The sequence below is a fragment of the Panthera leo genome, assembly GCF_018350215.1.
Source record: "Panthera leo isolate Ple1 chromosome F3 unlocalized genomic scaffold, P.leo_Ple1_pat1.1 chrF3_random_Un_scaffold_30, whole genome shotgun sequence".
Classification (NCBI taxonomy): Eukaryota; Metazoa; Chordata; class Mammalia; order Carnivora; family Felidae; genus Panthera; species Panthera leo.
In genome coordinates, this window is record NW_024962231.1 from 400,302 (window position 1) to 427,132 (window position 26,831).

The following is a 26,831-nucleotide window of genomic DNA, read 5'->3' on the forward strand; positions in this document are numbered from 1 at the left end:
GCTGTGCACGTGGGCCCCATAGGGTGGGTGCCCCCCGTGGGGGCCGTGGTGGTACTGGTGTGCATGCTGGATGTGCTGGGGGGGTGGTAGTGGTGGTGGTGGTGGTAGGGGGGCGGGTTCTGCTGCACGTGGCAGTACTGGGCATGGTGCCCGTGCTCCTGGGCCTGGGGCAGGCCCTCAGCAGGCCCCTGGTGGTGGCTGGCCCCAGAGTGCTGCGCGTGGGGCAGGCCCGGTGGGTGGGGGGTGGCTGGGGAGGGGCTGAGGGCAGGTGGGCCTGGGGAGGGGGCTTCCCTCTCTTACTCCCAAATAAGGAGCCCAGAAGGGAGGGTGAGTTAGGCATAGTCTGGTGTGGGTGAGATGGACACTCTCATGTTGATGTAGCTCTCTGGCGCATGTGAGGACTGCTAATGATGGACCCCTAAAAAGGAAATTCATAGAAATCAAAATTAAAAGACCTTACAGCACTTATGTCAGAAGGATTTTTTTTTTTTTTGATGTAAAATGTTCACCCACTGAGTGCTAAGCCTTAGTTAACTCTCTGGCTGCAGAGGGCGGGGCTGGGTGAGGCTGGGTCAGTGCCACCTCTTCTCATGCGACTGGGGGCCACAGGGACCCAGGGTGGCCTTCCACTGAGAGGAGTGGGGATGGGGTAGGGGATGAGGGAAGCTCCTGTCTGGTCAAAGCAGCAGCAGCAGAAACATAAGTGTGACTTCTGCTCTCGTCCTGATACGGAAGGCGGCCTGAGCTTTCGGATCAGAAAGACTGGCCCGGGGGTGCCTGTGAGCGCCATGTGCTGCGTGGAGTAGGCTGGGCTGATGTGCATGAAGAAGAACCCCGTTCCTGCTAAAACTGCACCATCTGCTCTGCCTGTGTGGGCCCCGAGCTTTCTGGGAAGCTGGTGGTAGGGACAGGGCGGGGGCTCGGGGGACCCTGTCCTTGTTGGAGGGGTGGGGGGGCTGCCTAGGCATTTCACTGCAGCTACCTACTGCAAATCAAACAAGGAAAAAGAAGGAAACAAAAAGGTCTGCAAGCTGAGGTTACGATGTGAACAGTAATATAGAAATGGTTGGCAGATGAATGTAATCTCATGAAATCCACACGGACTTTTTTCTTTCTCTCATGGCTTTCCTCCCCCGAGCTAGCTAAGCAATTCCATGATGTCCTGACTGCAGACACACAGCAATCGGAACTCCAAGAAGGAAGCGATGGGGATGGCGGAGCATGGAGGTCAAGAGATGGACAAAACCCACCCTCCCGCCCCCGACAGTGAGGATGGAGGGTGCACAGATGCCTGGCGGGCGGTGATTCCCGCCCAGGAGCAGTGTCGGCAGGCCGGGTCCCCGGGGTGGGGGTGGGGGAGTGTCAGGAAGCAGGGATGTTAACCATGCTTGGGGGGGGGCACAGGGGACGGGGTTAAGCGGGAACTAAAACACGAAATCCAGAACCACCCCCACCTCCCATGGGTCCAGCCCAAACAAGCGGTGAGAGACACGGGCGATTCTAGGAGGGGGGAAGCTGGCATGCACTGGGGCTGAGGCAGGCATGGGGGACGGGGCGTGTCTGCGCCTCTGTGTAGTAGGGGGAAGGAAGAGCAAAACGGAAAAAAAAAACCGAAAAAAAAAAGACAACAGATATAAACCAAGGATCAGGGAGGCAACACACGACAGCCAGCTGGACGTAGGCGCTTCCTACTTACTTCCACATTGCTCTCTAGCGATCCCACACTGCTGCGACGCCCTCGCCTCCCTGCCCAGAACATGCAATACCAGAGGTTAGACACGGACATGAGGCCAGGCCGCCGCCTGCCTGGCCCTGGGTCACCACTGCCGCAGGACGGGGGGACGGTCAGAGGACTGGCTCCATAGGGAAGCCCCTGGGAGGGCAGTAATGAGTTTCAAAAGAAAAAAAAAAAAGGAGGGGGAGTTCAAAGAAAAAAAATCGTTTTCAACCAGCCCCAACTTGATACCACTTCTCCTGGACTGGCAGTCTGTTGGTGGGGAGGTGGGGGGTGGGGGGATGCCTCCAGGTGGGCTGGGGCGCGTGCACAGTGGGGGCCAGATGCCCTGGCTCCAGCCACCTGCCAACAGGGGATGGGACAGGGGCAGCTTCTCCAATGGCTCAAAACAAACAAGATGTGGTCCTATGAGGCCCTGACTGCGTGGATTTCATATACATATGTATATGCATATTCACACATACATATACATCTCCCCCCTTGCAAGCAGGGTGGGGTTGATGGTTAGGAGAAAACTAAACTTGGTGTCCTGTCTTTTCCTTCTGGGGAGCTCAAATGTACTGGTGCCTCTGGAGCCAACTGTTTCGTTTGTGCAGTGCCCTGGCCAGGGGCAGGAGGCAGGGTAGGGACTGCTGGGAGAGGCCAGAGTCCTGCTTCCCTTCTGCGGGTACCACCCTTCCGGATGCCACAAGTGCTCCCTCAGCTGTGAGCGCTGCCTGCCGATGGCTTTCTACTACCCCCCGGCACATGGCATATAGTAGGCACTCAATATATGTTGGCTGTGTTACAGGAAGGCTGTGTCTTCTTGGTTCTGGAGGCCTAAGGCTCAGCCTGGCCTCCAGGGTCCTTTTGGAGGCCCTCTCCATGGATTCCTGCAGGACACTGAGGCTGGCAAGAATGGTGGGTGCCCAAGCTTCGGGGTCCAGCCCTCAGGAAAGCAGATAGGAAGAGGGGACAGAGAAGGGGCCGCCCACTTGATGTTCTGGAGGCTTCCACCTGTGCAGCCCTGGCCACGAGCCGAACACATTTGTTCTTGGTCAAGCCCCGCAGCAATGCAGTACAGGTGTCCCTTTGTGCCAAGCAGGAGGAGGAGGTGGAGGCTGAGGCTCATGGACCGACTGTCCAATTCCACAGTGAGCGAGCGGGACTCACACCCAGGTCTGCCTGTCCATCTCTGGGGCTGGGAAGCTTGGCCATGCTGCCTTCTGAGTGGAATGCAGGCTGAGTGAGCCCAGGAGCCTGAAAGATGGAAAGGCTGCTACGTGCCTCTCTGTGGCCAAGAAGCTGTCCCTGTGCGGCGTAGAGAGTGGGTCTGTGGGTCCTTCAGGCCTCACCGTGGCGTCTGAGAGTACTGGGACGGAGCCTTGATCTTGGGCATACAACAGTGGACTCGGGGGACATTCGGACCCTTTCCTTGGCCTGCCAACCCCCAAACCTGAGTCCCAGCTGGGAACTTTGCTTGACTCAGGCATGTGTGAGAGGGCTTCAGAGCTCGCTCAGGACAGGGCCACACAGAAGATTAGGGCAAGAGTGTTTTCCACCAGTTGCTGAGGACCAGGGAGAACCACGTAGGACCTGGCCCTTATTCCCAGCTGGAAGAAAGATGAGGGTCGTCACATATCCTCATCTTTCAGCTCGTATGAGAAGAGAGGCTGGCCATCTTCCCTTCCTGCTTTTTGTCCCAACACAGTGGTCCAGGGACATAGAGCAGAATGAGGCTCTTTGGCTGAAGAGGTAACCCCACCTGGCACTCCTTTGATTCTTTAGCACAGTTTCTGCGTCTGTGAAATGGGTACGCGCCTTCCTCTGAGAAGGGTAGACGTGAGCATCAGATACTCGGGATCTTGTGGCACCATGCAGAAATGCTGAAGTCAGATCTCTGCTGTCTCTGCGGTTTTAAAATCAGCTCTCTGGCCCCTCGAAGCCTAGAGGGCTCCCTTAACTGAAAACCAGGGACACAGTAAGGCCAGCCCGTCCCACCAGTGCCCAGCAATGTCTTCCGACTGATGTGCTTCTCTCAAGGGGACTTAGGCCAGGCCTGGAGCTAGGTTTGGGGGCTCTGTGTGGTATCTGACCTGAAGTACAACAAAACCCTCCTCCTCCTGCCCCCAAGTGGGCCAAGACTTAGGACACTTTTAACTTGGATGTCTTTGAGTGATGCTAAGTTTCTCAGAATCCATCTTTTCAACTTCCCAAATAAACATGAGATGTGAGGTATCCCTACCTCACTGCTGTCTGCAGTCCAGTCCCAGAGCACCTAGTCATGGGCCTACCCCACAGACACCTGCTCGCTATAGACCTGTGTCCGGGTGTGTGCACACAGGTGCACATCATGTGCTAATGGAGGTGAAGCATGCTGGGAAAGTGGCTCTCACCCATGCACCCACACTATCCCTCACCTGCACTCTATCTCCTGCTATGCTCCCTCTCTCTTGGGGGGGGGGGGTCCTGCACCAGCCACAGGTGAGCCCTGCCCCGCCCAGTGCCTCTCCCAGAACCTGATCAGGCCCTGCCAGGCCAACCGTGGCCAGAATCAGTAACCACGTCTGGAAGGAGTTCCCAGCATGGCTCTTCACAGCTTTCTCCTGCTTCTTGGTATCGGCACAGAATGCAGCAAGGGCTCTCAACCCAGGGTCCTACCCTGTGGTCATTAATAATGCTGGAGGCTGAGCAGGTGCTGCTTTGGACACTGGCCACCAGGAGCCACCAAATCTCCCCTGACAGGGCTTCCCGGGTTCCCTGGGGCAGAACATGGCAGGTCTCTGGCTAGGCCCTGGAGCAATGACAGGTGCAGGCAGGTCCCATGGCCTCTGGGAGACATCCTCTCTCTGGAGACTGATGTTGGGCAGCTTGGCTGGGAGGGGAAGGAGGACCCTGGGGGCTTGGGGATAGTGTCCATCATGACTTGACTGATCTGGGCCAGGGGTTAAGGCCGCAGTCACACCTGTGTCCCTGGTCCACGCAGGCCCTTGATCACAGTCCAACAGGGCTCTGGTGCCACTGAAATGAGCATGGATCCCGGACGAAGGAAGACCGTGTGGAGAGAATTGGTGGTGGGGGGTGGGGGGTTCCACGTCTGAGGTGTGTCGTCACCCGGAATGACGTGTGATTGCAGGTCCAGGGCAGACGTCCCCAGAGCAGTGACGTGCCAACAACTGAGCGCTAGCTTTCCCGAAGGGAGAGAGTATCCCCGAGGCCTTGCCTTTTCTCCAGCAGCCCTCTTAGTGAGGGCCACGGTGGGGAGAGTGACATTGCCTCTGGAGAGCTTCACTCCGACCCAGTCTGGGGCACGTCTTCGGGTGCTGAGCCCAGCATCTTCCTGGATGGCTGCCAACATTGGCCGGTCTCCCTCTGGAGACTGCACGTGGAGGGCTCCCAGTCTGGGGCCTTGGCAGCTGCCAGGATTCAAACACACCCTCCAGGCTTCCTGGGGACAGGGGGCTGCCTTCCCGGGGGATTCTTCACATGGTCTCCTGGGAAGACTCAATCACTAGAGTTTTTCTTAGTTCAGAATGTCCAAACGACAATGGCAATGGCGACGATAGAAGGAAAGCAGCTGAACTTCAGCACTCTGTCCCTCACACAGGCCTGGGGGTGCAGCTCTATCTGACCCCCAGGAGCTGGAGCCCTAGGTGTGGCTGTCCACGCTGGGAGCCTCGGTTCCAACAGAGCCACTGTTACCTGAGGGACTGGACGGGACCCATCCGCCCTCCAGGTGCTGCATCAGGGAACAAAGAGGCCAGGCCTAATGCCACTGCACAAACCCAAACAGAGGTCCCAGCTACCAGCCTGCAGAGGCCCAGAGCTGTCCAATTACGTTTAGCTGGGTTTAACAAGCCATAGGGAAAACCAGTGGTTCTCAACCCGTGGCACTTTGCCAACTAGGGGTGATTTTTGTCCCCCAGAGGACCCCTGGACATTTCTGGAGACATTGTCTGTTATGACTGGGGGGGGGGGATACTCTTGGCATCTATTAAGTAGAGGCCCGGGATGCTGGTAAACATCCTGCAGTGCACAGGACAGCATCCTCCAACAGCACAGAATTATCTGGCACAAAACGTCAATGGTGCTGGGGTTGAGAAACCCTGGGTAAACCCTCATGCTGGCAATGGATTTCTGATTTTTACTATAAAAAAAAAATGACAGGACAAAATAAGGACAAAAAAATTCCAACTCAAAAAAAGAAAAAAAAGAAAAAAAAATTCTGGGAAATGAGTAAGCTGGAGGGAGGCAGTGCGGCCGGTGGGGCAGGTGTGGGATGGAGTCATGAGCGGGCTCTTTTAGTAGCAGGGCCCAGGGCTGGCCACGAGGTAATGTCCGAGGCAGGGTGGGGCAGGTGAGGCCCCTAGAAGTGGAGGGGGCTGCCAGGCCCCTGGAGAGGAGGCGGCTGATCTTGGCCCAAGAAAGGGTCTTTTCCGACAACCCAGGGCCTGCAATCAGGCTCCTAGAGCCGGGACACCCAGAGCCGCGTGCCCTCTGTGGGACAACGTCCTGTAACCTCTGCTCCATTGTAGCTGGAGCCTCCTCCCAGGAGAAGCTGCCTGTTGAGATGTGACTGGGGGGCTTCAGGGGCTGTCCCTCCACAGCTTCTCTGACAGCACTGCAGGCAAAGCAGGCTAAACAACACTCACGGGTGGCTGGCCCAGGGGACCCGGCCGGGCGAGCGGCCCCCAAAAGCTCCCTGACACTCTAGACACACCTCCTCCCCTGGGAAATCTGGGAGGCTCTAGGGGTGCTGCTTGCTTAGGGGTTAAGAGGCTGGCAGCAAATAAACACACACAGAAACAAAGAAACAGTAACAAAAACCACGGTTGTGCCAGGGCTCTCCCCCCTCCCCCCACCGCCACGACATCCAGGGGGCAGCTGCGGCCACTGCCCTTGGGCCAGATGGGGGCCCGGGTTTCCCAGGAAGGGAGACCTCCGTGAGGGAAATGAGACCAGGGACAGTGGGAGAGGGGGGTCTCCAAACACAGTTTCGAGGGCTTCACTCCATTTCATTCATCAGCATAAAACACAGGGACACGGCAGCACAGAGGACAAGGGACACATCCATCAGTGGGGCCTGGCTCACTCTGTGTGAGAGCAGTTTCTGGAAAATAAATAAAAGAAAAAATAAAAACCCTAGAAGAAGAAAGGGAGAATAGGGGTAACCTCCTGGCTGTTCTGCCTTGACAACTGGATCCTGTTTCCTCTGGCCTTTTTGGGACACCCTCTCTGTGTGGTCAGATGCTACTAAGGTCTGGGGACAGTCACGGGAAACCCAACGGCACTCCGTCCTAGCCCTGCCGCCACCAGCCGCCACTGCAGTCCTTTCCCGGCACGTCTGAGTGCCTGAGTGTGCTGGGCTAGGAAGGGGGTCCTGGCCCGCTCTTGCCCGCTTCAGAGAGGTCCCGCAAGGAGCTGCTGAGGGCACTGCGCTTGAGGCCCTCACCGCTGGCTTAGCTGTGATCCAGGCAGGCTCGGCTCAGCGTCCTGTTGCCGGACTCCTTTTTGAGGCTGGAGCACTGGGACATGCTGGGCCGCATGACGCCTTTCTGCTTCTCGAGCTCCGCTGAAACAGAGGGGGCGAGGGACCAGTGAGAAAACAAAGCCTTGAGGGGGAGGCTCTGGGCCCTCTGTGTAGGCTTGGCATCACACCCAGCTGCCATCTGTTTAGCCTGAGGAAAAGTCAGGGCCCACGGCTGTCTTGGGAAAGAAAGAGAAGGTGTGAACGCTGCCTTTGACAAAAGGGAGCCAGGAGGAAACTCTGAGAGGGAGGCTGGAGAGGCACGGGCCTTGGGGTCTGCAGGAAAGACCGTCACTTTGCAGGCTTGAGGGCTGGCAAGGAGACTGTCTGGCCTGGGTCTGCGGATGAGCAAGGGGTAACCCGACCTTGCCGTGGGTGGGGCCCAAAGGTGGGGGTAGTTGTGTGTCTCCAGGGAGTGAGGCTTGGAGCCAGGAGAGAAAAGATGATAATCAGGTCCGATGAAACCCACAGGATGGGCTTGGTGGTGACTTCCCTGACGTGGAAGACAAAAGAAGAATAAGCACACCAAGGTGAAACGAGATCAGCTCCGGATCTCCGGGAAATCTCGTCTCGTGGGGCGACGGGGAAACCAGGCTCTCTCAGGCCATGCCATGTGGTCCCACAGGCAGGATGGGCTGGGCCATGGAAGCCCTCACTCTCACGCAGAGGCCTCTGCTGCCCTCCCCACGCCACCTCCTCTGGCCCTGGTATGGGGGCTGCCCTGTCACAGGGCTGTGGGAAGGCCAGGTGAGACCAGGGCACTTCACTTTTGTGGGCCCCCAGAGTCCCTGGCACCAGATGGGAGCCAACGGCCGCGTCCAGCAAGTCCCATGAGATGCCGGGGCTGCTGGCTCTTCCTCTCCAGGGGGCCTGGGACTTACACTCTATCCTGTGCTTCTCCATCTCCTGCACTTCCTTGATGGACTCCCGCAGGTCGTCGGTGAACTTCTTCCGGTCTTGAGGATTGGGAGCATTAAAGTTTATTAACACTTTGATGTCTGCTCCGGGGACAGCAGATGTGAGCTGGATGCCATTGGGGTAGTCTACAAAGGAGAAGGGGAGGAGAAGAACCCATGGATCCCTGGGTGCTCTCTGCACTCTCTCTGCTGGTCAAGAAAATGCTAAGTCTAAGGGTCCAGGCTCTCAGCAGACATGTCTAACCAGGGAGGAAAGGCATCCACAGGGCAGACCAGAGAGACTGCCAGGAAATCCCCATCTCCTGACTTGGGTCTGTGTTGTTCTATGCAGAAGTCTGGGGCAGATTTGGCCAATCTGAACAGAGGTCAGGGCCCCTATTACTTCCTCAACCTGAAGGTCATGGAGCCTAGACCCTTCAAGTCAAGGTCCTTGGTCATTGCCTGAAGCTCGAGAATGGCCAGGGGTGGAGTCCGGGAGTCACAGTCAGTGTCCTGTGCTGGGGGGGAGTCTTATCTGGTCTCCCTGGGCAATTCTGAGTGCACACTGAGCTCTGTTCTCTCACAAGTGGCCTCCAGACCCTCAGTTCCCTTGGGTGCTTCATGGGCGCCCCATACCCAATGCACTCTATGCTGAATGCTCAGTCTTTCTGGCCTGTGACCTGCCTGGTGCCACCTCCAAGCTCACAGAATCTCTGTGGCTTTTGTCCCCTGGTAGCATCTCTCTCCTCAGTGGGAATCAAGCATAAGCTACTGGATGTTTGGAAGTTCTTGGTCCAAACACCAAACCCACTTTTGCTCAGACCTAAGTCAAGGGAGGGAACTCAAATGCCTAGTGTGTTCCCATAAATGTAGGAAGTAAACCACATGAGACTGAGCAACAGAGTGGGGGGGGGGTGAGGGGCGTGCAGCCCATGACAGCCACATGACGTGGGAATGTGGGCCTAGCAAAAACCTTCTCGGTTTTCAAGAAAACTCAAAAATATCTAAAATTTTAGTTATTTTATTTTTTAATTCAATTTTTTTAATGTTTATTTTTGAGAGAGAGAGAGAGAGAGAGAGGCAGAGTGTGAGGGGGGAGGGGGCAAAGAGAGAGAGAGGGAGACAGAATCCAAAGCAGGTTCCAGGCTCTGAGCCATCACCACAGAGCCCGATGCAGGGCTCAAACTCACGAACTGTGAGATTATGACCTGAGATGAAGTTGGACGCTTAATGGGCTGAGCCACCCAGGTGCCCCCAATTTTAGTAATTTTATATATTAAGTATCAGCTCAACAAATTTTTTTTAAATGTGTAAACCAAACACATAACTGGGCTGCGACTGACCCACGGCTACCACTTTGAGATCCCTGCTATGAAGGCATGTCCCATAGAAATGTCAGTGTCGACTCTTGGGCTTATGCCAGGATCTTGGGTTCAGGGCTGAGGGCTGAGCCCTGGGAATGTAAAAACGAGGAGGGCACAGCCTCTGCCTGCAGATTCAGTCTGGTCGGGCCCACTGCTGGGAGCATCACAACCACCGCCACCCCTTCGGAGAGAGGGCCTTCCGGTCAGGACGATGTGGGGTGGCACCATGCTCCCTGAGGCCACCTTCCACCCTGGTAGAAACCAAGGCAAGGCAGGGATGGCCCAGGCACAGGTCCCTGGTTCTTTTTCAACCTGCAGATTGAAAGCGGATCAGACGGTAGCTTGGCAACCTGTCTGAGAGGATGAGGGCTTCCCTGCTGCTGGAGATATCATGACGCTTGACTGGAACGGTCCTCCCCTGGGGCCAGTGCAAAATGGGCAGGGCAACAGGATCTCCCCCTCACCCCCCATCTCAGGAGGCCTGGCTCAGCCTACAGCTCAGGGACCTCCAACAGGGATGGGAAAAAGAGGGAGAAAGGTAAAGGGAAGGGCTTGGGTATCAGAGAAAGACCAGGTCAACAGAAAAAAGTCAGTGGGGGTGTCAGCTCCTCCCCCAAGTCCTCAGGCCCCATGGCCCACTCATACCCAGAGAAGACTCCAATAACACCTAAGAATAAATCCTGCTCTAAGCACTTCATGTATGGACTCACCTAAGTCCCTGAGGTAGGTGCTATCACCCCACTTTACAGACAAAGGGAATGTGGCCCAGGGACCGCTAGGACCTGACGCATTTGCACCCGGGCTCTCCGCTCAGGACCGGGCTCCTGTCCTACAGCCCCCCAGGCCTTTCCTGCACCTGTTTGTTTGCCTGTGTTTGCACATCACTGTGCCATTTACTTGGTGTCTTCCAGGCAACATTTTATTGGCATAAATCCACTCCTCCCTGAATTAAAAAAAATCTTAACCACACGGTAAGAAGACGTAGGAGCAAAAGCAAAGGCGATCACCACCATGTACAATGTTATCAAAATCTCCCCAGGTACTGTTGCTCGTTAGACCCCTGGCCTGCAACCTTCTCTCTGCTGGCGAAGCAGGAATACGGAACACACGTGGGAGAGCTGGGGGAGATCCCCAGGGGGAGATCCTTGGGGAGCACAGCACTTCGTGACTACAAGGTGGGAGTTGTGACACCGTTTCCGCCACGTGACACACGGCCACGTGTGGACGAGTGCTCCAGCACGCACACTCGCGGCCGGGCCACGGCAGGCCCCCAGCACGGACTTACACTAGTTCTCGAAGAGCAGAACCTGCATGCCGTACAGGGAGAAGGACTGTCAGAAGCTGTACGTCACGGAGTTCTTCTTTTTCTGGAAGATCTTGGTCACCTGGGGGCAGCCAAAGACAGAGGCTGAGTTGTATCGCCTGCACCGCTCAGGGGCAACTCTGGGTGCTCGGGATTCTGACCGAGACTAACGTCAAAACCCTCTCGGCAGTGCAGAGGTCAGGAGGCCTCTGGGGCAGGGCAGGCCTGTGTGTCCAGGCACATCCTGACATGGATGCTGGCATCCGCTCCCGTGAATCCCAGCTGTCGTCCTGGCTGGCGATGAAGCCCCTCAGCAGAGAGGTGGCAGGCACCGTGCTGCACATGACCCCGAAGGTGCCAGGCCGGGCTCGGACACCCGGGACCCCACCTAAGCTCTGTGACTGCCTGAGAGATTTTGGAGGAGGAAACAGAGGATCAGGAATTTGAAGTCACTTGCTTGAGGTCAGGGACTCTTGGCAAAGACTTGAAACCCACAGGTCCAGATTCCAACCTCAGCAGTCATAGAGAAGTGGCTGGTTCTCAGGCAGGGAGGGGTCAGGGACAAGGGCCTCTAGCAAGAAAGCCCGGGGAATGCAGGAGAGACAAAGACCTAAGGGACAGTTTCCCCCCATTGTCTCCAGGGGCATCTTTATCCCCAGTGGCCAGCATCCATGCCACCTTTTTTTGGGCAAGAGCTCCGCATTTTCCCTTTGGGGAACCCCCTCTCTGCCACCCGGCACTCCTGGGGGTGAGCAGTGACCCAGGTTTAGCCAATGAGACAGCACTGCACCTGCCTGGCCCCTGTGAGCGGCTCAGGCATGGGCCCGGGAACCAGTAAGACCTCTGCCAGGACTCTTCCCAAGAAAATCCCCCTGGTGGCTGGGGATGCAGGGAGGGGGCAGGATTAAGCCTGCAACTGCGGAGACTGACTTTCTCTTTGTGGACAGAGCTCCTGAGAAGGGAGCCCACGCAGCTGAGAGACAGAGAGCCTAATAAAGCAGTCCCACTGACACTGTGTAAGCTTCTAGAAATAGTTGGGGCTGAAGCCCCACACCCCCCTCTGGGCTTTTACATAAGCTGACGAAGCCCTGTTTTCGTCGGCCGCACTATGAGTTAGATTCTGCCTCTTGTAACCCAAGACCGTGGGGCTGACTCCATCCCCTTCACCTCCACCCCACGCACGTGGGTGCCTTTCCCCAAGCGCAGGCACACAAGGCCAGATGGGAGACCTGAGCTATAGTTCAAGGCTGCCCCAAACCACGGGTCCCAGCCATGACACGTTCTGGGGAACCACATACCACCAGGACGTCATTAAACAGGAAGATTTCTCACTGGTGCAGCCTGAGCTTCTGGGGCTTCTTTGGGTCTGGAACCTCGAAGAGCCGGCAGTAGCCGACCAGCTGCTGGTGGGGCAGAGAGAGCACCTGTATGGGGAGGAAGCGCTGCGTCAGCCCCCAGCCCCTCCGCTGCAGTCCCTGTGTGCTGGGAACCCAGCCTTGGGCCTGGCCTTCGAAAACGCCTTCTCCCACCAACCGCACACAGCAGACGTGTCTGGACTCCTTGCAACTTTCCCTGCTCTTCCTCAGGAGTTCTCCTGAAGGGCCGTGGAAAGCGTCCCTGCCTCTCGCGACACCTCCTTTCCTTTCCTTCAGGCAGGTCCCAGAAGTCTTAGAGCATCACGTGCACACGGGAGCCCCCACAGTGAGGAATTCGTGATTTCTCAGTCCCCATAAAGTGCCCATCACACACATAAGCCTGTTAGTCCCGGCAAAGATTTCTCCAGAGTGTCTACTTGAGATGAGGACACTGAGGCACAGAGAGGTTGAGCAACTTGCTTCAGTCACACAACTGGGAAGGTGCAGAGCTGAGAGAGGATTCCAGGCCCCTCCTAAAGAATCCCGATGCTTCTGATGGTTCCCTGCCCCAACTCCTGGGCCGGCAGCCACACCACCCCTTGGGGCCTGGCCTGGGCCTCCACACGGAGCACGCCTGCCATGAGTTCACGTGAACCCCCACTCTGCCGAAGGCCGAGCCACTCGCAAGGCCAGGTACAACCTGTATGGTGTCTAAGGGCTGTGGTGACAAGTCACTGGGAAGGCCCAGTGGTGGCTCTGGAGCACCCAGGCTCATGCAGGAGACAGCAGGTCTCCTGTAAAGGGATGTGCTGGCAGGGAGGGTTCACTCTGCAACGGGTGCCCTGTTGGTGGGAGGCCGGAGCTCAGCGCATCAGGAAGATGGGAGGAAGGGCTTGGCCCAGGCTGGCGTGCTCAGGGAGGGGCATCATTTGGGATAAAAGCATGAAGGGGAGAGGGTGGCGGGAGGCGGGGCCAGAGAGGTGGGTGAGGGCTGGCCACGGCAGCGTCTAGTGGTTTGTCTCTAGGCCAAGGTGGGAAGAGGGGGGAGCAGACCGGTTTGCGACACTGACTCTTGCAGTGCAGGCTGCCTGGTGAAGGGTAAAGACGGACACATAAGGAAAGTGCCACGTGACTGCAAGGCTAGCCTTGCTGCTCCTGGGGTGAGCAGGCAGGCAGACCTGCTCAAGGTGGTGACAGTGGAGTGTGGGCGGCAGAGGGCTGGTTGGGTGGGCAGGCCTGCAATGGCCCATCAGCCTCATCTGTTTTGGGCACAGTGCCTCAGGTCGGAGGCAAGCCTTGGCCTCTGCGCTCAACCGGGCCGGGTGAGAGGGAGGGACACCATCTGCCCTGGCCTGAGGGTACACAACACTCCCCAGGTGGCTGCAGTCTGGGCCTGCAGAGGTTCGAGGCTGGGAGAATTATGAAAATCAAATTTCTTATCACTCTGGAAAGGAACTCAAGCAGCCAGAATTGTAGATCTGGGAACCAGGGCATGCAGGGAGGTGAACACAGAACATGGTGGACCTCTCTGCCCCCACCCCAACCCCAACCTGGTGCGGGATATCAGCCAGGATGTAAAAGCAGAGGGATACTCACACAGCCAAGCCCGTGATGCAGGGATCCAATCCATGTGGGAAACATTAAACAAACAAGAAAAGATATTAATGATCCAAAGCATGCACCTGGGACATGAGAGAGCTAATGGGATGACATCCGAGTAGGTAAGCACCCCTCCAGAGGCATGTTCCCATAGCCTTTGTCCAGACATGCCACACACAGCTCAGGAGACCTCCTCGCTGCCAGAACTTGGAAAGGCCGATAAGGGCATTCCCAGGCCACCAAGGGACCACTGCTCAACTTGGGCTGGTTTCTTAAGAGCCTCAGGCTCTCTTTAAATATAACCCAGGGCCAATGGTTATTATTCCCCAATATCAGGCAGGAGCCACCCTAAACCTAAAGGAACCGCCCCCCCCCCCAACTATGCCCCGAAGAAGCCAGGTTCCAAATGGCATCAGGGCCCCTGTCCAAAGCTAATGCCAGTGGGGCAGGCCTGGGGTCACATCAGGGGGGTGGGTGGGAGTGAGGGAGCCAGGGATGCAGGGCCACCACATACTCGCTTTTTCCCCACGATGAGCTTTCCCACCTTCTGCACCTGGGACACATGGTCCTCGTTGGTTTTCAGTTCCCGCTTGCGAATGCGCTCATAGATCCCAATTAGCATCTCCCAGGGAATGTCCTCACCATCGTCCACACCTGGGAAGGAGACAGTAGCCAGGCATCAGGGCGGGCCAGGGTCTGGGTGGCTGTGGCACCACTCAGCTTCAGGGCCCCAGGCTCACCCCTGATTTACCAAGTTTCTAAACCCAATCAGAATATCAATCCCTTTCATCAATCCTCAGCAGAACCAGAGACCTTCCAGACCCACAGCTACTGAACACCTTCAGTCAATTATGAAATGCCCTAGGATCCTTCCACCAGGACAAGGCCAGCATAGCCACCCAGATCAGCACACAGAGGGCTGTGCCAGCTTCCAGCCATGCTCCAAGGGCTTTATAAACATCAGCTTGCTAATCCTGACCACAGCCCCGCTGGGTGGGTGTGACCGTCTCCATTCCGCAGCTGGGAAAGCAAGGCTCAGGGAAGGGCCCGGGGTTGGGGGTGGCTGTGAAGCTGGTGTTTGTGGCTTCAGGCTCCCACAGGCATGGGCCTAAGTTCTTGCTTTGCCCCTCACGAGCCGTGGGACCGAGTCTCTGCGCTGGGGGTCCTCTGTGAAGTGGGCCACCAAGCGCACGGGTGACTTCATGGAGGTCTCATGAAGAAGACAGAGCAGCGGCGGTGCGTTCCCAGAAAGCGAGAACTCCGTGCACCTGAGCAGCGCCACCAGCTGTTGTCCCACGTCACATGCGAAAGAAGCTGGGGTCTGGCCTTGAAGCCAGGTTGTTCTGACGACAGGCATGCACCCTTTCCGCTATACCCTGAAAAACTGCTGTGAGGAAAACTCGGCCCCACTCAAGAGAGAAACGCAACCCCATGCCAGTCCTCAGACCACAGACTGGCAGAGGTCCAGAGGTTTGGTAAACTGCGCAGTTGGCGAGGCTGTGGGAAGGGGCCTCCCAGCCACTGCTGGTGGGAGGGTCACAAATATACACTCAAAGCCCCTCTGGGCCAGTGGTTGCATCCGGGGGAAATTTATCCCATGGGCCATGATGCACAGACCAGGGCACTCATGGCAGCATGGTTTCCAAAGAGCAGAAGACTGGGATTCACCCATTTACCCATTAATAGGGGACTGGTTAAGCCATCCCTGCACAGGTGCAATGGAATACCACACAGCTGCCAGGAAAATGAGGATGACCACAGGGAACTGACACGGAACTGTAAGGGGGAGGGTGTGGCCTTGGGCACACAGGTAGGGGTGGGAGGGGCTCTGCTACTGACCGTTCATACTTTTTTTTTTTTAGTTTTACAGAGTGTGAGAGCAGGGAGAGTGGCAGAGGGAAGAGGGGGGGACAGAGAGAGAGGGAGAGAATCCTAAGCAGAGCCCAACACAGGGCTCAATCCCATGACCCTGGGATCATGACCTGAGCTGAAATCAAGAGTTGGACGCTCAACTAACTGAGCCACCCAGGCACCCCACACATTTTTTAAAACCAGACTATTTTTTAGTACTGTGTTTTAGAGCAATTAAGTTCACAGCAAAATTCAGGGGAAAGCCCAGAGATTTCCCTGTAACACCAGCCCCCACACACTACCAACTTCCCACACCAGAGTCATATATTTATTAGAAACAGTGAACCCACACTGACACACTATTATCACCCAAAATCCATAATTTACATTGGGATTCACTCTTGGTGTTGTGTGTTCGATAATAAACGTTTACCGACACGTCTCCACCATCACGGAGTCAGGTGGAATAGTGTCACTGCCCGAAAACTCCCCCGTGCTCTACCTCCTCCGCCCCTCCTCCCTCCAATCCCTGGTGACAACTGATCTTTTATGTCTCCATAGTTTTGCCTTTTCCAGAAGGTCATATGGCTGGCCTCCTATGGTATGCAACCATTTAAGACTGGCTTTCTTCACTTGGTGGTATGCATTTTTAAGGTTCCTCCCTGTTTTCTCATGGCTTTTTTCTTTTTAGTGCTGAATAATATTCCATTGTCTGCATGGAATACTGTTTATGTATCCGTTCCCCCACCGAACGACATCTCTCGACTGCTGCCAAGTTTTGGCAACTATGAATAAAACTGCTATAAACATCCTGTGCAGGATTCTGTGTGGATGTACGGGGTTTTCAATTCCTTTGGGTAAATACCAAAGAATGTGATTGCTAGCTTGTCTTACTTTGTGTTTTTTTTTTTTTTTTTGAAACTATGTGAGGATAATAGCCATTAAAAAAATTAATCTAGAAAACTTAAAAACAAACGTCAATAAAAGAAAATCATTGCTCGTCTGGCTGCCATGCTGGTGAGCAATTCCTCCCCCGCTTACCCTCCAACCCCCCAAAGGCACTCCTGCTGAGGGTCTCCCCGGGGGAACCAGAGTGAGGAATTCCAGAGAAAATGCGCCCAGTGTGTACAGGGGGGAAGGTCTCCTCTACAAACACCAAGCTGGATGTCTGCCTGGTGCGGAGCACCAGCCAGGCTGTGGGAGACCAGAGTCCTGCCCCCGTGGACGTGACCTTGGGCAGATCCCTTCCCTCTGCCTTGGCTACCCTTCTGAACACAAGGAAGACTGAACAGAACACTCCTGAGTTCCTGGCTTGAAAAGATGGGATTTGGAGGGAATGGTTCAGGCTTGGGAGACAGCTGACAGCTCGATCTCCTGAGAAGTGGGATGATAACTCCCCCAGACTGCTGGGATGGTCGGGTGCAAGGCCGGATACAAACGACAAAGCCACTGATGTGAGGGTGGCCGACTGGCAATCTGACTGAGAAACCCTTCCCTCCCCGAGCCTTCTCTCCTCTGGGCTAATCATTTCAGGCTGCTCCTGTTGTTCCCCATACAGGGGAGTCCCAATTATGTGGGTGAGGTCTAAAGGCAGAAAAAAAAATCAGAGTCAAATCGCAAAGACCTTTAAAGTGCAGCGCATGGGGTCACCAACAGCATGCAGCACACAGCCTGCTCTCTGGGCAGCGAGGGAGCACAGGCCTACACGCTAAGGCCACGGGGGACCCTGTGAAGACCAGAATCAGGCTCAGCCCTGTGAGGAGAGACAGCCCCTGTCCCATCAAAGCATCTGCTGGTTTCTCTCGCACGCTCTGGTGCTGAATTGCCATTAAGAAAATTCCCAGATTCCTTAGCTTCCTGGGAACTGTAGCTAAGACCTGAATTCCTTGGGGTCCACAGCACTACTGAGATCTAGCAGAGGACCACACACCATGAGTGCTCTGGGCAGGGAATGGCCGTCTGGTTGGTCTGAACCAAGCCCTGCCCCTCGGCTTCCCTGACTGATCAGGTCCTGGAGCCCAGCTGGGAAAAGCGGGCAGCTTGGCACTCTTCTGGATGGGCACCCCATTAGCTGGCCTGTTGCAGGGTACCCACCACCAGGGGGCGCACCAGGACAGTTCAAACCCCGCTGCGGGTGGGTGGGGGGGGGGGGGGTGGGAGGGGAGGGCCTTCCTGCCCCAGGAAAGGGGACGACAGAGCGGTGGTTTTATAGGAAATTTAAATGGCGCAACAAAGATCAAAAACTTAAAATTTTGTCATCAGTTCAGAAGACTTAAAGAACTGGGTAGGAAAAAAAAAATAGCTCAACAAGCTGACAAAGTTGGACCTGATTCAGACCAACTTTTTTTCCTTTTTAAAAAAAAATATGACACCCTAAGGGGATCTCAGCCTGCTGCAGCTTGGTGTTTCCCAAGGAAAGGGACATAGTCCCTCCTCCTCCTTGCAGGGACTCCAGGTAAACGAGGACATGCTGTCAGCTAACATGGTGCCACTTGGGAGACAGCTGTCTCCTTTTCAATTCCTTTCCTCTGCAACAACACCAGGAAGGCCTTCCTTCCTGCTGCCCACCGTTAGCACCTGTCTAACATGGGCCACTCGCCCCGGCCTGGTGTTTTCGTCCACCAAATTCATTTTTACAATGGCTGCCTACGTGTGGCAAATGATACGGTCTTCCTGTTTACAGTGTGCTTATATAAGGTTCCTCTTAAAAATACACACAAGGGGCGTCTGGGTGGCTCAGTCGGTTAAGCGTCTGACTTCCGCTCAGGTCATGATCTCATGGTCTGTGAGTTCGAGCCCCGCATCGGGCTCTGTGCTGACAGCTCAGAGCCTGGAGCCTGTTTCAGATTCTGTGTCTCCTTCTCTCTCTGACCCTCCCCTGTTCATGCTCTGTCTCTCCCTGTCTCAAAACTAAATAAAAAACGTTAAAAAATTAAAAAAAACACACACACAAAAAGCAAGTCAGGGGATGCCTGGGTGGCTCAGTCAGTCATGTCCAACTTCGGCTCAGGTCATGATCTCACGTTTTGTGGGTTCGAGCCCCATGTCCGGCTCTGTGCTGACAGCTCGGGAGCCTGGAACCTGTTTTAGATTCTGTGTGTGTGTGTGTGTGTGTGTGTGTGTCTGTCCCTCCCCCGCTCCCACTCTGTCTCTCTCTCTAAAATAAAATAAACATAAAAAAAAGTCAAGTCAGTTTCATAAGGAACACGGAGTGTAGGAGAGGGCACAGCAGGGATGGTGGCACAGACACTCTGCCCGGCCCCTCCCCTGCCTGGCTTCCCCCCTCCTGCCCTGTTCCCAACTGTGCTCCCACACATCACCCCATCGGCCTCTGTGGACCATGTCTGGCCTGGCCCTCCCGAGCTGGGCTGAGCTTGCCCACCTGTCGAATCCCTGTGCATCTTTGCGAAACAAGCTAAAACCATCACAGCACAAGACCCAGGTATGGGTCACTCTGTCCATGCTCCAAGTGTGTGTCACGGAGCGTGACAGGAGTCTGCCCTCTTCAGGATGACTTGTGCCGTGTCTGTGGAGCCTTCTACCTGTATTTAGGCTGGCAATGCCTTCTTAGGACGAGGACTGCATGCCCCAGTCTCCCTCGGGATTGGATGCAGCCCAGAAGGTGATTAAGTTCTGGCCAATGGGATAAGAGCAGATGGGATGTGGGCATCTTTGAGGCTGTACCTTAAAAGGCAGAGCCCACTCCTCTCCCCTGTGGTGGTGGGTGTTGGCCCTGCTCCCTGGGACCCTGAGATGAAGGGAGCCCAGCTTGGGCCTCCTTCATGCCAGCTCAGAGGGAGATGCACTTCCATCTTGTTTCAGCCACGGCTGCTGGAGCATCTTTGTTACAGCAGCTGAAGCAACAGCCTCACTAATGTATTCTGCTTATTGTTCTCATTGCCTCAAATGTGCTCCCCTGCCCCAAACTCCAAGAGGCCCCCAGCCACTGGGGACTTCAGGGGGAGCTGGGTGAGGGGGGCAGATCAGAGAAGAGGAACCATGGGGTGCCAGGACTAAGGCAGTGGCTATCACAGCTCAGATGACGTGGGCTTCAATCCTGCCTTTTCCATTAGTGCCCCACCTCCAAGAAGCCCTCCTGGAAGGAAGTGCCTGAACAACCCCCCACTCAGGGCCCCAGAGTTGTCCTCCTATTGTGTCCTTATTCCCCACCTTGGCCCCACCAGTGGTGCTGAGCCTGGAGGGCTGGGTCAGTGGCTGACTCGTGTGTCCCATACCCAGCAAGGGCACAGAGGATCCCACCCAGTCACTGTGCACACAGTCCCGGGATGAATGACTGTAGGGTCGTAGCTGCCCTTGACTATGGGCTCTGTCATGCTAGGCATGGGCTAAGCGTGCCCACACGTCCAAAGGGGTTCAGTCCTTCCACTCTGTCCAGGGCAGGTACTTTCATTATCCCCACTCTATAGGCAAGGACGTGAGGCACAGAGAGATGAAGTCACTAGGGCAAAGTCACACAGCTAGTAAGCGGTGGAGCGGGTGCTACAGCCAGGCCGTGTGGCTCTGCAGCTTGTGCTCTGGGTCACTGTGTGAGACTGGCTGCCCTCTGTGAATGGGCGGACGATGGGGACATGGGCTCACCAGTGAGTGACGCTCATGAGGACCTGGAGGAAGACGGACTGTCCAAAAGTCTGCTTCTGGCAATAACCAGCACAGCCCCTGGCATGCAGAAGGGGCCACTGCCTCATCTCCCCAGGCAAGGGCAAGGCCACCTGACCCTGCTTAGGGGAGGGGGTGAAGGGGGATGCGGGCCCTGGACCTGGGCTTCATGACAAGTAACCTTCCTCTTGCCCACACCCACCCACGCCTTGCCTCGCCCCCGACCTGAACGCCTCAACGAGCCGCTCCACCTTCTGAGCCTCCCCTTGGGCCCGGATGTGTGCCTGGAACTTCCGGAGAGCTTCGTCCAGCTCCATGGCGGAGAAATCCATCTCGTCTACCACGCAGCTGGAAAGAGACACCAAGGCCACGTCAGCGCCTGCTGCCCGCAGGGCCTCTGCCGGCCTTCCTGCTGGGGGCGGAGCGCAAAGGGAGTCAGTGCAGGGGCAGGTGCTGAGCTGCCTGGAGCCGGGAGGGCCAGCCGCCTCTTGTCCAGGAGGGTCCTCCGCCCGGCTTCCTCCAATCAGCAAACACTTCAGATTATGTAGCCCAAAGACCCCCATGCTTCTGGGATGTCTTACAGACCCCACTGAAATTATGGGAAGACATTAGTGCTTATATCTATGTGTGTAATTTTTTCTTTTTTCTAAAAATTGTTTGAGAGAGACAGAGACAGCATGAGTGGGGGAGAGGCAGAGAGCAACGGAGAGAGAATTGCAAGCAGGCTCCCTGCTGCCAGCGCAGAGCCCGACATGGGGCTTGAACTCACACAACTGCAAGATGATGACCCGAGATGAAATCAAGGGTCAGACACTTAATCAACTGCGCCACCCGGGCACCTCGTACGTGTGTGATTTTCTACAGAGGAGCCAGACAGAGCCTATGGCTGCTCCTGATAAAGGCCGCCGGGGCACAAACAATCGGCTCTCGGGGCGCGTGGTCCACAGGGCACAAAGCGAGACGTTACTGCTCCAGTCTGCTCGGGCTGTCCTCGAGGGATGCCAGGAGCACGTGCCTATCTTCTCCAGGAGGAAGCGGAGGCCCAGGGTGCTACCTCGCCAGGCAGTGACTCTGCCCTGAGCCGGTCCTCCCAGGTGGAGGGTTTGGGGCGAGGTGCCTGGGTTTTGCCGGGGATTTTCGAGAGGCATCTTGGAGAACCTCTGCCATCCTCATCTGCCAATCCCCCGAGTGGAGGCGGAGCTGACAGAAGGCACTGGTAACCGGGTTTTGGTTCATTCCACTCATCCCAGCGCTGCCCCCCAGCACAGCCTGCTCCGTTTCCTGAACAGAGAAGGCGGGGTCTGCACCAGGGACCCACTCAGCAGGCTCTGGTATCCAGTGTATCCATTTGCAACAAAGCCATGGCCACCTCGGGTGTGGCTGCAGAGGTCTCGGCCATGGGGGGGGCCTAGTCCTCGCTTCCAGGGCCGCCCTCCCTCTGTTGGGTGCCATGGGCTTGAGCATAAACTGTGCTGCCCCCAACTTCTCTGAGTGCTCACAGCTCTGGGGGCAGCATCCTTGGAGGCTGGGGCAGAGCAGGTGGGGGAGGGGGATGGGGCCACACTGAGTAATTTTGCTGACTAGCATCTGAGCTGGACGCCTGGTGTGGGGGGGTGGGGGGTGCGGTTAGGATTGCTACTTCCTCAGGCTGCTGCTATTTTCTGATGGGGAAGAACAATGCCTGGATTTCCTACCACCAGCAGCCAGCTTGGGGTGTGTGGGGGGGAACGCAGGAACGGGGGCAGTGGATGGAGGACTGGCACAAGACAGCCTTAGGCCCAATTCTCTAAGGACCTCATCTGCTTTCCCCTGGACTGCTTCCTGAGGCTGGGTTAAAGGGAGAGAGGGGCACTAGCCACACTAACAATGCAGCAGGCTTTTCCTGATGGGGGAACACAAATGCCAAGCAGGGAGAAAGCAGCCCAGGTGGGCATGCCAGGTGCCAGGCACAGCCAGTTGCCACCAAAGGCCTGGCTCACTGCATCCTGTGTGCCTGCGCATCTACCTGTGTGTACAAGTGGGTGTCTGTGTGCCGAAATGAGGACAAACGTGTGTACGTGAGTCCGTGTGTGTGTGTGGGGATGGGGGGAGCACCGAGGCCAGCCCCTCCCTGAGCCAAAAAAGAGGCCCCAGGCAGATGCCTGCCTCCTCCCAGGGAAGTGTAGAGATGGCGGGAACACGCATGGCCAGGCTCTTCCTTATTGCAGAGGCGCCTTGCCCCAGCAGGCCTGAGCCCGCCCCCCCTTGCTTTGTTCTTTCATCCCGTGGGGCAGAGCTGGACAGATGCAGGGCACTGCCCTTGTTACTAACAGTCCGCTCTTTACCCTGCTCTGATTTCTGCTCCTGGCCTACATGTCTGTGCAGCTGCCTGGTCAGGAAAATCTTCAACGGGCTGCAGGTGCTCCCCCAGGCCCTGAGCCACCCTGTGCCATGCTATTCTGCAGTTTTGGCTCCTCCTCTGAGAGAGGGAGTTAGCGAGACCCGGCATCCCCCGACCCCTGCGTGTGAGGGGAAGACACAGGGCTTGTGCACAGTAACTGCACTACAACAGACCCAAGGGTCCAAGCGCAGGGTGCCTGTCTACTCAGGGCAGTCTCAAGGAGGAATGGAGAGATTTGGGGTCCGAGCTTTTCAAACTGTCGGCAGTTTCCAGGGAGCTGGAAACCCGGCTTTCTGCAGAGTTCAAGTAGCTGGGAGGGCTCTGGCCGTCAGCCATGGTTGGACTCTCACCCTGAGATCTCCCAGCCAGGAGAGGCAGGAAAGAGGCAGGGGAGGGAGGCACCGGGGGTCTCTCTGGGCTCCCCACCCCTCGCCCTGAGGGTGTGTTGGGACAGCTGGCAGCCAAGCTGGGGAAGGGAGCCTAGACCTCCAACCCCCCAGCCCTGCAGTGGCTCGGCTCTGCTGGAGAGGGATGGAGGTGCTGAGGGTGTGTGCCAGGGGGCCCGTGGGGTCCATGTGTGACATATGGTGCCCGAGGGTGCAAGCACGCACGTATGCGGCAGGGTGTGATGTATGAACCCATGGGGGGCATCCGTTTGTGTCTCAGAGCAATAAAGAGATAAGGGGAGGATTGGGTGTATGCTCCAGCAAGCAGGCGAATCTGACGCTGCATGCGCCGCAGGTCCCTGCCCCCACCCCCCCAGCCGTGGAACTCACTCCAGCACATCTCTGTTGAACTGTTTCTGTCGGTTGCCCAGGAACTCGCCGATCATCTGCCTGCTGAGGCCCTTCTGCTGCAGCAGGAAGTGGGCCACCCCCACTGGCGTGTCAGGCACAAAGCCACGTTCGATGAGGTACTGGACGCCTGTCTCAGGCTTCCTGGGGATGGGACGAGAGAAGGGCTTAGCCCTGGCTGTCCTGGCCCCTCCTGGCTTGCCTCTCTCCTCCCTGGGTACCCTAAGTGCCCTATCCTGTTCCGTCCGGAGCCCGCAATATGGGGGAACCCGGGAGTGCCCAGACTGTGCACCGGGCGCGGGCTGGGACTGGGCCACTGGCAGGAGTGTGGGCACGGGTGCTGGAGCAGGGACCCTCCCCACCCCCCTACCACTCTGCACTGCCCTGTACTTCACAGCCAGGCAGACTGGAACCCCCTGCCCAGCATATGCTGGCCTGCCCTCCACCTACCGAGAGTAAACAGTCTCTAATAGGCGCTGAGCACTTACTCTGAGCACCAATGTCCAAGCACCTACACATATTAACTTTCTTCTCACACTCCCCCTGCCGGTTGGCACTCTTGTAACCTGGGCTGTTTAGGAGCCTGACAGCCCCGTCACCTCACCAGGGGCCTCAACCACCCTTGTAAGGACTTCCTGAGTTTGAACAGAGTCAGGTGCCTGGAATGATCTGTGCGGTAAGCACCGTGAAAGGTTCTCGTGACTAGCTCCAACTTATGGGAGAGGAAGCAAAGGTGCAGCATTGACCCCTCCTGGGCAAAGGGAGTTTCCGGGAAGGGCTGGGCTGGCCCTGCAGGGCTGAGTGTGTCCACCTGCACTGGGAGCCATGGGGCCCTGGTGGGCTGTGGTGGAGGGAGCCCCCTCAGGGGCTGGGCAGGAGGCCCAGGACAGGCTTGGCTGACCTCACAGGGTGGTGTGACGGGGCCACATGTGTGACCCTAGGAAAGCAGGTGTCCTCTGACAACTCCCGAGCCTCAGACGGGCCTGAGGAGCTGTGGAACCGCTGTGGTGTACCTGCCACCGTGCAGGGGTGAGATCAGCAGGGCTACCTGCTGACTGGGAGCCTCCCCCTCCCTTGCTCCAGCAGGTAGAGATCCGTGTACTGCTGTCCCCCAGGAGCCTGGAAGGTGAGAGCCAGTGTCCACCTGTCCCCGTAAACCATGAAGCTCCTGGCTGACAGCAGCGTCCAGCAGGTACTGTATTTCCACCTGCCAGGGAAAGCAAACTTCCTGCTGCAAGGTGACCTTGCTATTTTTACCCCAGGATGACCACACACCCTAACATCACCTTTTGGCAGGGAGCAGCTGCTGGCCAGCTGGGCCCAGCACAGAAGTCGTGACAGAGTAGCATTGCTCCCCCACCCCTGGTGGGACCCCACCTCCACCCCCTGCCACATACCCCATTCCTCCCCATGACTCTGGTGTATCCAACCTAGAACTGCTCCCGTCCCAGGCCTCCCCAGCCACTCAGCTGCTCATGCTGTGGTCAGGGCAGGTCATGCTCCCTCACAGCCCTGCTTCACGCCAGCCCCTACAGGACTCCAGCCCTGTGGCAAGGGGTCACCGCGGCAAGCCCGCAGATGGGCTTTCTTTAGCTCATGCGACATTAGCGGAAAGAATTCTAGTTAGTCGCCAGCATTTAGAAATTGGGAGAGGTCAACACAGAATCCAGATTTCTGGCTTCTCTTGAAAAATCAGGCTGTCTGGCACTCCTGGGCCTGTGATCCCGTGTGGCAATGACTGGAGAGCTGGGCTGGACCTCCTCGCTCAGGCACCCTGCATCAGCCACCCACCCCGGGGCCTGCCTGGTCCCTCCCCTGAGTCCCCAATATGGGGCCCAGATCCAGGCCCAGCCTGCCAACATCACACAGCATGTCAGACTTCCAAGATTTGGGCTCCTCTACCCGGGGAGGAGCAGAATGCAGAGGGAAAGTGGAATGCACTTTGGAAGGAGAGTCTTACAAGGGGCCAGGGGAATGCGGATTCTTCAAAAATTAAGGACAGAGAGTCTACTTTTCACTAGGCCCAGCTCAGGATGATAGCAGTGAACGGGGCTGGTCATGAACGGATGCCTAGCACAAAGACAGGCTCTAACCCTTGGTCTCAAGGACAAAGGGACAGAATGATGGCAGGAGGGTGTAGGGAAGTTCTCCTGCGGGTGAATCAGAGGACTTCTCTGAGCAGGTGACATTGGGCACCTAAGTCATTAAGGAGCTTCCTAGGTGGAGGCAATAGTGCATGCAAAGGCCCTGAGGCAGCCATGGGCTTTGCAGGATTGAGGACCAGGAAGCTGCTTGAGGGTGGCTGACAGTGGGGGCATGAGGGGAGGGGCAGAAAAGCAGCAGGGAGGGTGGGCGAGACCCCACAGCACTGTGGAGGCCACAGGGGGAATCTGGTTTTCCTCTGAGTGGGCCCTGAACCCAGAGTGGGCTTGATTTGTTGTTGGGTAAACCATGCATTAAATCCAAATGGATACGAGACTCAGGGCAGATGGAGCCTCAGGACAGGACCATGGTAGGGGGTGGGGAGTAAAGACACAGCTCTGAAAGGCCCAGAACCACATATATGGGGCACATTTCAGACTCCGGGTTCCTCACACAGATATCAAGTAGGCACTGCCCATGGGCACCTACCAGCCCATGCTCCTTAGGGCAACAGGTGAGGTGTGGTGGTCACTGGTATCCTCGTGTCCCACTTTGGGCTCTGTGCCCAACCTTCAGCTTCTGCATCCTGAGCAACTTCAGCCTTCTGTATGGAATGCTCTGCATAATGGCTCACTTAGGCCACTGGTTCAGGGGCAGAAGTGCTTGCCAGGTAGGTCACCCCCAGGGCACCCTGAACCTCTGTGTGGCTGGCCTTGGGGGATGCAGGAATTACTTCTGCCCAAAATTCTGCAGGAGCACATGGTGACCATACAGGACACAACCTCTTTGCTTTGCAGGTGGGTTTGGAGGCTGTAAGGGAAGTTCTTCCAGCCAGGATGGCTGTGAGAATACTGAAGACACAGCATGAGGTTGGAGAAGTCTCTGTCTCCAGACAAGACAGCCCAGGAGCAGGCATGTCCCCATGCCGCAGGCATTCAGCTTCCCTCAACACAAGCCACTGAGCATAAAAAGAGCTTGGGATCAAAGTGGGTGGAACGGTAGGTTTACTGGCTTCTCACCTTTTGAAATCAACAGGTACCTATTTTAACTACTCCAGTGCCTTTTTTTATACAAGTTGAATTTCCCCTCCCTGTCCCCATATCTGCTCCTACATCTCTTCAACCAAGTGATCATTTAAGAAACGTTTTGGATGCCCTGTGGGTCTGCAGCCTCAGTGGGGCTGAGACCAGGCAACTATGCAGCTGTAAGTGAGGGGTTTCTGGGGCGGGGCAGCCTGCTCACATACTAAGATCTGCACTGTAGCCTCTGGCTCCTGCTGTCCTCTTCTA

At 56.5% G+C, this 26,831-nt stretch overlaps 1 protein-coding gene across 1 annotated transcript; it reads right to left on the bottom strand.

Annotated features, from left to right (window-relative positions):
- Window positions 1–7,080: 7,080 nt before the first annotated feature.
- On the bottom strand, window positions 7,081–25,005 carry LOC122212813 (IQ motif and SEC7 domain-containing protein 1-like). Its single transcript, XM_042926792.1, is given in 13 exon segments — window positions 7,081–7,286; window positions 8,123–8,284; window positions 10,787–10,886; window positions 12,103–12,228; window positions 13,756–13,797; window positions 14,273–14,422; window positions 14,891–15,084; window positions 16,651–16,877; window positions 17,115–17,193; window positions 20,429–20,574; window positions 23,383–23,544; window positions 24,414–24,607; window positions 24,934–25,005. Coding segments are annotated over 13 exon segments (1,860 nt in total).
- Window positions 25,006–26,831: the final 1,826 nt, after the last annotated feature.